The sequence below is a fragment of the Terrapene carolina genome, unplaced genomic scaffold (assembly GCF_002925995.2).
Source record: "Terrapene carolina triunguis isolate 2854851 unplaced genomic scaffold, T_m_triunguis-2.0 Scaffold211, whole genome shotgun sequence".
Taxonomy (NCBI): Eukaryota; Metazoa; Chordata; order Testudines; family Emydidae; genus Terrapene; species Terrapene triunguis.
This window is the reverse complement of record NW_020664562.1, coordinates 26264122-26276579: the sequence shown is the minus strand read 5'-3', so window position 1 is coordinate 26276579 and position 12458 is coordinate 26264122. Positions and strand designations below refer to the sequence as shown.

The 12458-nt window shown below is 39.9% G+C and overlaps 1 protein-coding gene across 1 annotated transcript in view; it reads left to right on the top strand.

Moving 5' to 3' along the window:
• Positions 1-12458, top strand: part of LOC112109869 (endophilin-B1) — a 91774-nt gene that overhangs the window by 56532 nt on the left and 22784 nt on the right. The window contains exons 3-4 of the mRNA XM_026655772.2: positions 5587-5728; positions 11897-12025. Coding sequence (XP_026511557.1) covers positions 5587-5728; positions 11897-12025 — 271 coding nt within the window. The remainder of the gene's footprint in view (positions 1-5586; positions 5729-11896; positions 12026-12458) is intronic.

Sequence of the window (12458 nt, the reverse complement as noted above, 5' to 3'; positions counted from 1 at the left end):
TCGATGACCTCTCGAGGTCCCTTCCAGTCCTAGAATCTATGAATCTACGTAGGAACTGCAAATACAGTGCTATACTTCTTCTGTGTGTGGCAGCAAATAACTAGCACTGCTCTGTGATTTGTGTTAAACTCTTCTTGTGCTCTAATGTTCAGATGGCTTGGTAGTTTGGAGTATAAGCAGCCGTAGAAATTGTCTCTAAATGTAAAAACATCTTTATTTCAAAACAAGATTTACAAAACACAATTTGAAGCAATATAATATAGTTGTAGGAAAATAACTTCTAAGTGCTTGCTCTAGCTTAGTGTTCCTGAGGAAGTTGCTGGAGGTGCATAACAAGAGGGTGCATAACATTTTCAAGAGTACCCAAGCCCTATTCAGTTGGGTGCTTTTGAAAATTGTACCTTGCATTTACATTCAGTGGAGGCTGCTTCATCTTCAACAGATGTAGTTGCCCAGTGCTCATCTTCCCCATCACTGCCCACTCCACTCCCCAGCTATTATTCTGTGGAATGACTTAGAGGGAAGCTGTTGCCTCCATAGATGCTTAGAAGGAGGTTGTGTCTCTCTGGGTGGGGAGGACCCTTAAAGGGACAACTTCATAGAAGTGAAGCTTCCTAGCTGTCATAACCCTTGTTCTGCTTTCTGGGAACAAAAGGAAGTTTTTGTGGGGTGGAAGAGTTCTTTCTGATCCTCATCTTGATTGTCATTCATGGAGCAAGAAGGAAGGTGTCTAGATGTCCCTGGTCTTTGGGGAAAATGGAATCTCAAACTAACCTGAACAGCAACGGTGGGGAAGATTCCGGAGACCTTTCTCCCAACCAGCTCCCACAATTAATATGCTCTCTATCAAAAGCCAGGCAAGAATGGATCAGTCTTCCCCTCCTCCTGGGGCCTTTTTCCCTTAAATAAATTGTCTCTATTAAAAACAAGCTGCTTTTGTTATTAGGTTTAATAGGCTACTGGACTAGATCCCGCACTGGTAGGCATTGCCATATTGAATCATATGTTACTGTGTCCTAGAAAGCAGTCTAATTTTCTACTCTGAACAGAGCTCTACAAAAATCTTATCTTTTATTAAAATGTAACAGCATCTGCCTTTTTTGGAGCAGCCATGTGCTAGCTATCCCTTAAAAGTTTAAGGCAAATATTCAGGGTGCAGGACACTGCCTCCTTTACCTTTTCAGTTTTGAATATTAAATACATAAATCGTGAAGAGGATATGAAACAAAGCCATTTCCAATTTAGAGTTTAAGGTAGCTTTCGCCACTTTGGGGAGAACTAGAGTGGCAGTAGTATGGCATTGACTTTGGGGAACATCAATACGACAATCATTTCTGTCTAAAAATGTTGTTACTACATTGCAAATAACATTCAAAAATAATGTACTTAAGTCTTTTCTCTCAATTGAAACTGTACTTGAAACCACTTTGTGTAAATGCAGGGTGAATAGTAAAATCAGCTTCTCTGTTACTTGGAAGGCTCATACAGGCATCATTAGGACAACAGAAAAGTTCTTCATTTGTAAGACGAATGACTTAGAGGATGCTGTATCAAAAATGACAGTGTAACTTATTGAAATTAGTTAACCCTAAAAAGTAAACTGTGGTGAATGTCACTTAGTCATCCCACAAGTTATGGTGCTTGTAAAGGCATTTCCCTACCTCAGGAGCTTTCAATCTAAGAACACAACAGAACTAGAAATGTCTTAATGTCTATAAAACTTCAGTTTCTGTACCCTGAAGTTCTTTACACTAAAGGTTATGAACTAGAAAGAGAAACTAACCAATCTTATTCCAGTTTCTGAGTATGATGAAAAAGTAAACACAAATGATGAAAAAGAAACTGAGTTTAATTATTTAAAACATGGAAGTATTGCATTTGTTTAAAACACTAATATATCCATATGTTCTATGCACCCTTGACCATAATTAAAAATACAGCAAAATGGACAGCTAAACATAACTAATGTACAGCACCCACCAGGCAGCAATTAGAAACTCAAATATCCTTGCTCCAGCAATTCCACACATTTTAAGTTCCCCTCTCTCAGATGCTGCTGTGATGGTGGCAGGTTGACTTTGCAGGATGCCCTTCAGATATTTGGGTTCTTACAGATCAGGGAAAGGGAAGTGTCCCTCATGGAGAACGCCTAGCCAGCAATGTCTTCTTTCTTATGCTAGTGGGCACTTAATCTTGAGCGGTTTTGATGCTCTGTGGTATGGCACTCTCTCCCATTGGTTCTCTGCCGTTCTGGACTTTATTGGCCAAAACCAATATTGTAAATTGGAAACCCACAGACAGCCACTGAGAATCGTGGCAAGACATCCCAACTACCGAGCGGGCAGCTGCATTCTTCACTAGCCTCAGTTTCTGGAAACTTTTAAAATGTTGCCCCACAGAATGCATTGGAGTAGTTTTATCTTGAGGTGACAAAGGCAGGGATGATAGTTGTGAGGTTCGCATACAAAATGAATGGTTGCAGCCTCCTAGCTTTATGTAAATAATAAAAGCTGAGCAAGCCACATCTTCTGGTATCAGCTGAGAGTCTAAACGGACCCCTGTGTTGTGAATCTGACAAACAAATGGTGGAGATGCACACTCAGTTAAACAAGCCAATATTCTTGCAGTCTCTTTGGGTTGCTTCTTCCAGCCAGGTAATTTCACCTCAACCTTATTTAGATTAGTTTTAGCCAGTTAGCTCTGCACCAGTCTCATCCAGATACTACGGTCAGTATAAACTGTACTTTTGATGGTATAGCTAATCTAGGCTAATAAACTCTACCAGCAAAAGCAGTTTCCATACTAGGACTGCTTTGCCAGCACAGGTATGTTGGTCACAAATCACACCCCTGACCTACATAGCTATGCTGGCAACAGTTTGTAGATTTGGCCTTAGTTCATAACCAAGAGCTACATGTTTTATAAGCCAAACCTTAATGTTTTTATAAACTTCCATCTGCTTGATGGATGAGGATCTGTTTTTGAACTGATTCAATAAGGAACTGTCTTGATTGGCAAATTTGGGGTCTCCATCTATATTCCAATTTTCACGATTAAAAGGGAACAGTGCATGCTGTTACTCTTCCTATTAACTCCTTATTCTTTTGCTATCCGCCTTACTTTATTTCTGTTGTGGAAAACATGGTTTAATCAAACTTCATTTAATCAAACATTAATTTTAGCAAACATAAAGCAATGTAGCAGTTTTTAAATTATTTTTATAAACATTAGAAAGCAGAACAATATTAATATTCCTATAAAATAAGACCACAGACAATGTTTGTGCAGCTCCTTGCATTGATGTGGAACCCCAGGGAAGCTGAACATATGTCCAGTCTTGAAAAGGAGGCACTACCAAGTTACCTTTTTTCACTCTGCATAATGGAAAGAGAAACAAGATTGTTCAATCAGATTCCTTTTCCAGTTAGTTTTGCTTTTGGTTATCATGTACAGCTTACTGCAGAGATTGTTGAGGTTACTACAAATGAAGCTTTGCAGTCAGAATCAGGGCCGGCTCTAGGCACCAGCCAAACAAGCTGGTGCTTGGGGCGGCACATTTTTAGGGGCGGCATGGCCGGCGCCAGAATGCCGCCCCTAAAAATGTGCCGCGGGCCGCCCTAGCTCACCTCCGCTGTTGCTGCCTGGGAGGGAGGGGGAGATCCCGAGCGGCCGCGGCGCGCGAAACAGCTGTTTCGCACGCCGCTGCTCCCCCTCCCTCCCAGGCTTGAGAGCGCTGCGGCCGCTCGGAGTCTCCCCCTCCCTCCCAGGCTCTCAAACCTGGGAGGGGTGGGGCGGCCAAAATTGTTTTTGCCTTGGGCGGCAAAAATTCTAGAGCCGGCCCTGGTCAGAATACAGTAACTCCTTGCTTAACATTGTAGTTATGTTCCTGAAAAATGCGACTTTAAGCGAAACTATGTTAGGCGAATCCAATTTCCCCATAAGAATTAATGTAAATCAGGGGTGGAGGGGGGTTAGGTTCCAGGAAAATTTTTTTCACCAGACAAAAAGCTATATATTATATAGATATACACATAGTATACACTTTAAACAAACAATTTAATACTGTTCACAGCTATGATGATTGTGAAGCTTGGTTGAGATGGTGAAGTTAGAAAGTGGAAGAGGGAGGGCTATTTTCCAGGGAATGCCTTGCTGCTAAATGATGAACTAGCACTGGGCTGAGCCCTCAAGGGTTAACGCGTTGTTAATGTAGCCTCTCATCAAGGCAGCACAAACAGGAGGGAGTAGAGACAGCATAGCAGACAAAGACAGACCCAAACCTTGTGTGTGGGGGAGAGAGAGAGATGCACACTGCCCCTTTAAGTAAGCTGACCCACTCTTAAGTGCATTGTCTTTTTATGTGGATCAGGAAGTTGAGGCAGCAGCTGCTGCCCCAAGCTCTCTCTGTCTCTCTCCCTCCGTGTCCCCTCCCTGCTCTATATGGAGAAGAGGTGAGCGGGGTGCAGGAGCAGGGGGGAGGGGGACACCCTGACATTAGCCCCCCCCCCCCCTGCGGCCCCTCCCTCCCTCACAGCAAGCAGGAGTCTCTGGGAGCAGCTCCAAGGCAGAGGGCAGGAGCAGCACATGGCAGTGGGGGGAGGGACAGCTGAACTGCCGATTGATAACCCGTTGATAGCCTGCTGGGCGGCTGCAGCACAGGGAACTTAGGAGAGCGGGGAGCTGATGGGGGGGCTGCCGGTCCACCCTGGTTCCAAGCCCCCACCAGCTAGCTGCAATGGGCTGCTCTTCCTGCAAGCAGTGGACAAAGCAAGTGGCTGCCAAACAACGTTAGAAGGGAGCATTGCACAACTTTAAACGAGCATGTTCCCTAATTGATCAGCAACGAAACAACGTTAACCAGGACAACTTTAAGTGAGGAGTTACTGTACTTTTAGTCTGGTTATGTTAAATTGTAAACTTGCTAGGGATTTAATTGCCTAGCCACGTTTCCTTCCCTGAAAATGCCCAACCTGAACGGGGTTGTCAGATGAGTACATATTCTAACATTGGAGATGGAGGTGAAAACACTAAATTAGTTCAGGGGTTAGAACAAGACCCAGACCACTAGTGTGCAATTTTCTTTAACTGGAAGACTAAAATGGCTGTTGGTTGCCTAGACTTAAATATCTGCTTGTGATGGGCACCGGGTTTGTAAGTGAGGACTGAGGTGTAATAATAAAGCTGTTTGGGAAAGCATACCTGTCTCTGGATCCAGACAAAGATGCTGTGTGCTCTTTTATGAGCACGAAATTTCCCCATGTTAAAACTAAAATCTTATTATGGTGACTTAAACACCAGTTGAAATGAATAGTATGTTTTAATTTATTTCAGTAAGAATTTGAAATCTCAAACTATGAACTTGCAAATTCAAATGCACATTTGCTAGCTTTCAAAGGTATCTTCATTTCATTTAAAACTATTTTTCGGTGACATTAGTAGGGCTTAGTTGCTGAAGACTGAGTAAAGTGTCAGTCTTCAAAAAGCTTATACATAAAATAAAATCTAATTAGATAAAGGCTAACATTACACGTGGCTGTTTGTGCTGACCAGACTAGTATTGCTAATCTAGCTCTCTTTAACCAATAGTTTACCGAAGAAAAACTTGGTCAAGCAGAGAAGACTGAACTGGATGCTCACTTGGAGAATCTCCTCAGCAAAGCAGAATGTACTAAACTGTGGACAGAAAAAATTATGAAACAGACAGAAGTTTTATTGCAGCCAAACCCAAGTAAGAAACATGTTGGGTTTTTCATCGATACTTTAGTGCTAACAAGCTTGTCTATTTGTGTGTGTGTATTTGGCAGAGTCACTGCTGCATGTTTATACACACTGCAGTTCATTGTTCCTGTTTAAAACGTCTTACATGTACAAGATGTACAATGCTTTTTTGATACAATGCAACAAATGCAAATCTTAATTCCAATGCAAAGACTTGACTGCATAAAACGGCAACTGGAATCTATAACAGAACAACGATTGCGTGTGGGTTGTCTCAAAGCATCTTGAGATCTGACAGGATCCGAGCCTATTTAAGCTATGCAGGGTCTGTCTTCATCAGTACTAAGATGAGAGAATTCCTCCTAGCCCAAAGGAAAACAAAATGCTAGGGAAGATACGTTGATTATTTAATAGGTGTCACTTTTCCCTCAGTCTGTATTGTGTTGCTTCTCCACCATTGTATTAGGGGCATGATGCTGCTTGATATTTTTCTTTGAGAATAGGAACTGGGGTTCTGATCACTTGTCATGTTACCTTTAGTGACTCTTTACAAAAAAGAGTTTTGATTAGACCTTGGTGAACAATGCCAGCATACTTCTGAGTTTTGTAACAAATCTGTTCTGGCCATGCTAATTGCCCTTCTGGTTTGTTTTTCACAAATATTTGAGTGGTGGTTTACTGGGGAAATGTTCACAAAACTTCAAGTTTTCTTATTTATTTGTGGAAACCAAAAGTGCTTGTGTTCTTATTCAGTTGGAAAATAAACAAGATCATCATCCTTAGCTGATAAGTCACACACAAGCAACAGAGCTCAAACGTCAAATATTGGCAGTAAATCCTTAAAGTGAATATATTCAAATCTGCTCACAGAATAAGGCTAAATTCATCAACTAAGCTTTTCATTGCAAACTATTGGCTTTACTCCAAGTTGTAAACCTAATATCCTGGCCAATTTCTACTTGAATGATTTTCTTGAGTTACATTCTATCTGAATTCCCCCTATAGTTTCAACTGATTATAATCTTCATTTCCTCTTTTAGATTTTTTTTTATTAGTGGGTCATATGATTCTCATTAACTAACATGTATTAAAATGTATAAACTGTTTTTAATGTCTTTTGGGGTGGGTTGATGTAAACCACAGTTTTTCTTTTTTTGTTTGTTAAATCATCATTTAATCATCAAGCAGGAAACCTTGATTTAAATACTTTACTTTAAATTTGTACTCTTCAGTTATTTTCCTAAAGACAGGTTGATTCTCATTGGTTGGTAACGATTAAAACATTGATTTTTTTTTTTCAATTAAATATAGCCTTTACGCTAAATTTGGTGCTTTTTCCTAACCAGAGAAAACAATATCTAGAAACATTTAAGCAACTATATAGCTTTGCATACATTTATTCATAATCTTAACATTTACATTTTTAAGTTAAAATTGACTAATGCCTTAATTTGCTAGACTAACTTTTACTCATTTACATTGAGCTATATTTGGATACAAATTGGAATTCAATTAAAAATGCACAAACCAATTTTAAAACCGTTTTATGTAACAAAAAACATCTTAAATGTGCTGGACAAAGTTTATCAAACCTGTTTTCATTTGACACTGGCCTAACAAACAAACAAAGTAAGTATTATCCGTAGTTATTCTATTGACCTGATTGTGTATGGTCACTGTTCTTCAGAATTTCAGTACTACTAGATCTCATCTGCACACACCTCGTTTTTATTTAGAGATTGGAGAGAAGAAAAACTTTCCTGCTTTTTTTTTCTTTTCAATTTTCAGTTGGCTTCTCAACTCTGAATTAACTAGGCATTGAATTGAACTAATTGAATAAATTGAAAAGAAAATATTCTCTCTGCACCTACAAAAGTGGCTACTGCCATCAAAAGCTGGTTTAGCACTTTAACAGACTCTGGTTCCAGGTGCTCAGCCAGTGACTTCCACCAGTTCAGTGACTCCAAAAATTTCACAGCAGAAGTGGTATACTGCCTCAATATTTTTATTTCATTTAAATAATTGTAATAGATTATACTGAGTTTAGGCCTTAATATATTTGAAATTATGGCAACCTACACTTTTTTTTTTTAAGGGAGTGCATTAAACAAATCAAATTTCTTTTTTATTTAAAAAGTTGATTTTTATCCACCCTGCTTAAGGTTCCATCTTAATGCACAGTACCATGTACAATTATAACAAGAACCCCTTGATTTTTTTTCAACTTTATGATTTAGTCTGCAACTGCTGATCTTAAAGTAATAGAAAAGCTGTGTCAAAGTCTCTGTTCATCTGGAAACTGTTCTATACGCTTGGGTTAACTCTTCAGTGTGATAGGCATAACCCAGACTTTACTCTCTTTAATTGCATGAGAAGTACCCAGATCTGTACAAAAATACAGCTTGCATGCATTTCCCTGGCTCACCACTCCAGAGCATTCTTTGGGCTAGGGTCAGAGTTATCTGTGGGTTTCCATATTCCTCCTGCAGTGCATGGCTTGTTTTCCTAATGGTGGAGCACTTTAACCTTGGTTGGTCCTGCAGCTGTACCAGGGCTCCCTGCTACAAAAACATCCCAATCTTTTCCCTTCTCCTGCCCAAAACTTCCTGTGTGGCTGAGAGTCTTCCCCGACCCACAATGCCTCAGAGGTTTCAAAGGTTAGTGTCGCCACGTTGGTTTCTGTTCAGCTGTTCCAAATCCCAGCTCGCTGTTGAGGAGTTTGGAGAACTAGTTTTCCCCAACTTCAGCCAACCTCAACATACCCATTGTGTGGTCAAAGTACAGTTACTAAGGGTAACTGCTTTCCATTTTCCCTAGCTTGGTGGGTACACAAGCACTGTCCGCCCATGGTGGATTCCATTTTTACAAAGAGATATTCAGTGATACAGCAGTTTTCACAACTTCATAGTACCTACTAGAAATCATAAATTGTAGGCTGTCCACATCTTCACAGTATTCCATGGGAAGCTGGACCTAAACTCTGTTGCAAGATACCTGGATTCTGTGACATTCTGGTGTGGCAAACTGGAAATCCTGTAAGATTCTCTTCAATTAAAAGATGGGTGTTTTTGATTAATTCAGCATGAAATTAAGTGTTACAACTGGTACTGTTCCGATAAAAAAATCAATTTTATGGTGTTCCACACTTAGTTTGATATGCCAGTTAGGTTCTAGAAAGCAACTATGCTTTAATACAAATCAAAGGTAAAGCTGAGTGTTTTGGCAGCTGCATAAAGAGGTGAGTGGGGCTCATGGTATCCAGGAGGGAGTAAGGCAGTTTAGGTTTGTGGAACAAGCACATTAGCTGCATACGTCTACTAAAATGAGCAGCAGTGAAATAGTTGACAATATTGATGCAAACTGTCATCTTCGGGTTTCGGTCTTCACCTGTTGAGGTGAGTGTATCAGTTCATGCCTCTCAGAGCTATTGTTTCAAGCTGTTTATATACTCAGACCTCCAACTTAAGCTTGCTTCACATCTTCAAAGTTTTCCTGACGTCCCGAAAAATAGATACAATTCTCTTAAGTGAATGGTGCTGAAATGGAGCACACTTGTTGCAAGAGGTGGATTCCAGAGTAAATTCTGCAGCAGCTGGACACACAGGCCTTGAATAAAAATATAATTAAAAGCCAAATTCTATGAAACCACATGAATAGAATGGCCTATAACAAAAATGCTAGCTCCATTCTCTTCTTTGGGGAAGAGGAGAAGTAGATGCTGCAGAGGGTTAAGTTCTTTGCTTCCTACAGCTATAGGATGGTTGCAGGGAATTTGACCTCTGTAGATGAACGGCTGATAAACTAATGGTATTGGAAAAGATGTGACTGCCCAAGCTGAGTAACTTTCCCTCCCCTTTCGCCCTCTTCTCTCCCCTCTTTCTTCCTCTTCCCCTCCCCCCCCCCCCCCCCTTTGAAATGGTAGGGATTCAGATATGTAGGGGAGGGTTTGAGTGTATTTGGCAACAAGTCACATTGATCACAGTTGGTAGCTGGAACTAATGTTCCCCTACTCCTAAAAGTAAGCAACACTTCCTTACTTCCCCTTCTATTGAGTTGCTGGAGGAGCTGTGCATTCACAATGCTTGGAAATGAGACAAGTCTCACATAACTCCTTCACCAGTGGTTAACCTCACTCTAATGCTGACGGACGGAATGTGGGGCCCTTATTCCACGGGCTGGTCTCTTTCCCTTGTCCTTGGAACTGCTGCTAGGAGCAGAGAAGCAGTAATGCTGGAGGCAACAGCTTCAGGTTCCCCTTCTGAGCTCAGTTGGGCCATGTATTTGGCAGGAGTGCTATGGGAGGCTGGCTTGACTTTAAGTCTAGGATTCAAGTCTAGGTTCCAATGCAGTATCTGATCTCTCTTGATCAGCAAACTTAAGGGCCTGAAACATGTGTCTAACCACTTAAAATCTAAACTCTCTGGTTCACTCAGACTGTAAATAATACAATTACAGTGCTTTGAGCCTCTGTCCTGAAATAATACAGGAAATAAAGTTAAACACTTACATAATTTGGGTTTCTGATTTTAAAATAGAAAAAAGTAAAGTAAACAGCCTATAAAATGTCTCACTAAACGTTTAAAGAGAAATCTGAGTCATTAACTGCAGGCTGGGTGTAAACAATGAATGGATGGCAATATCTCAATTATGCTGGCAAAACCTTATTTTCAGCTCTCTGAATTGTATTCAGTTTTGATCTAATCTGAAAATACTCAGTTCATATTAGCTATCCCTCTTCAGCTTAATCTGCCTTTCTCTAAAACAGTAGATTAAGTTATTTTAATGCTTTCTGCATAAATGCTTTATTTGGTACCTTTAAGACATTTATATCTTCTCTCCACCATCCAAGCACAGCCATTTTTTCCTATGAGTAATGGAACTAAAAGCTCTGCTATAGAAGGATGCTGGATTCTAAGTAGTATTAATGGATATGTAAACAGGGTGAACGGATTTGTTTATGCTACAGTTAAAGGGTACAAGCAACCACTAATGTAGAGAAAGTGTACTTGGTGCTATACAATAGTCCTTACCCCAAAATGCTAATCTAGCTCACCAGAAACTTGTGGCAGATGTATGACAAGTGCATGACCGTTTCAGTGGTAAGCATAAGTGCTCTTTTATGAAATTAGAAATGGGCCAAAGTTACAAAACTCAGATCGTGACGCTAGCCAAGTCAAAGTTTGAGGTGTATTCACATCCAAGGCTCAGTGTCAAACTGATCTCTAGCACATTAAAGAGATTGAAATATTAAAGAAATGAAAGCTGAAGAGAGCATAACTTGTGTGGCTTCTAGACTTCGTGTCTCTTTTTTTAAAAAAAAAAAAAAAAAAAAAAAAAAAAAGTCCTTCATACTCAACATATTTACTCCCTACCTGTAGTCATATCTACTACTGACTCTAGAGGCAGAGTTTTTACTAAGTATTCTTGGAAACAGACATCAGTGTGGCTATAGGTAAGAAGGCTGTGTTCTGTTCCTGGTGAATTCAGAACTGCTTACTGAGGCCATGTCTACCTTAGAGAGCTTACACCGGCACAGCTGTACTTATGCAGATGCGCCGCTGTAAGATCTCCCATGTAGTAGCTCTATGCTGATGGGAGAGAGCTCTCCCATCGATATAATTAAACCACCCCCAACAAGCGGCAATAGCTATGTCTGCAGGAGAGCATCTCCCACCAACATAGTGCTGTCCACACCAGTGCTTCTGTTGGTGTAATTTATGTCACTCAGGGGTGTTGTTTTTTTCACACCCCTGAGCAACATAAGTTATAAAGTGCTAGGCTATGTCTACGCTAGCTTACAGATGAAATCAGTCGAAACTGCAACTGCATTTAATGACAATTCAATGACAATGTGGCTCAAGTGTTACTGGGGGATAATGTGGCCTGCACAACCTCTAATACTGGTGATGTGTAAGAAGGTATGAATTAGCTTTATTACACGAGCCTATATTGAATTTTCATGGATAATACTAGAAATACTTGTAAACAGAGCAGATGGATATTTAGACTAACATATCACGATTGGTGACAATCACTTTATCCGATTTCCTCAATTACCTAATACTTTGATATTCTGTGAATGAATTAGTAAGTTGCTTTTCTATGAGTGAACATTTTTTTAAATACTCTTTGATTTACAGTAATTGCACTTCAAATTAGCAAATAACACTTTTTTTAGATGCTAGAATAGAAGAATTTGTCTACGAGAAGCTGGACCGCAAAGCACCAAGTCGTATGAATAACCCAGAACTACTAGGCCAGTATATGATTGATGCAGGGAATGAGTTTGGCCCAGGAACAGCATACGGTAAGTTTGAGCTAAGGAGATGACTCAAATTTCAAAAAATGACTGCACAAATTTATGTATTCAGTGTACATCTTTGAGAATATTAAAGCTCTGAAGTCTTAATCCAAAATGAAGATGAGGGTAGCATTAGTTATAGCTGCGGTTGGAACCCTAACTCTACCCCCCTAGTGGATGCATAACTTTACTACCTGAATAGATAGCTCACATTTTGTTTCCCTATGAATGTCTAGTCACAAGGGAAAAATGCAGTTCCTGTCTTTTGAATACGGTTATTTTTTTTGAAAAAAAAAAAAATGAAATACATATGTGCGCAGAGTAGAAATTGCTGTTGGAAACAACTAAATTCTTGTTTAAAATCTCAGTGCAGTTTCATAGCCCTGACTCTCTCTTTTTTTTTTTTTATTTTTAAACTACCGTATATACTTGTTCATAA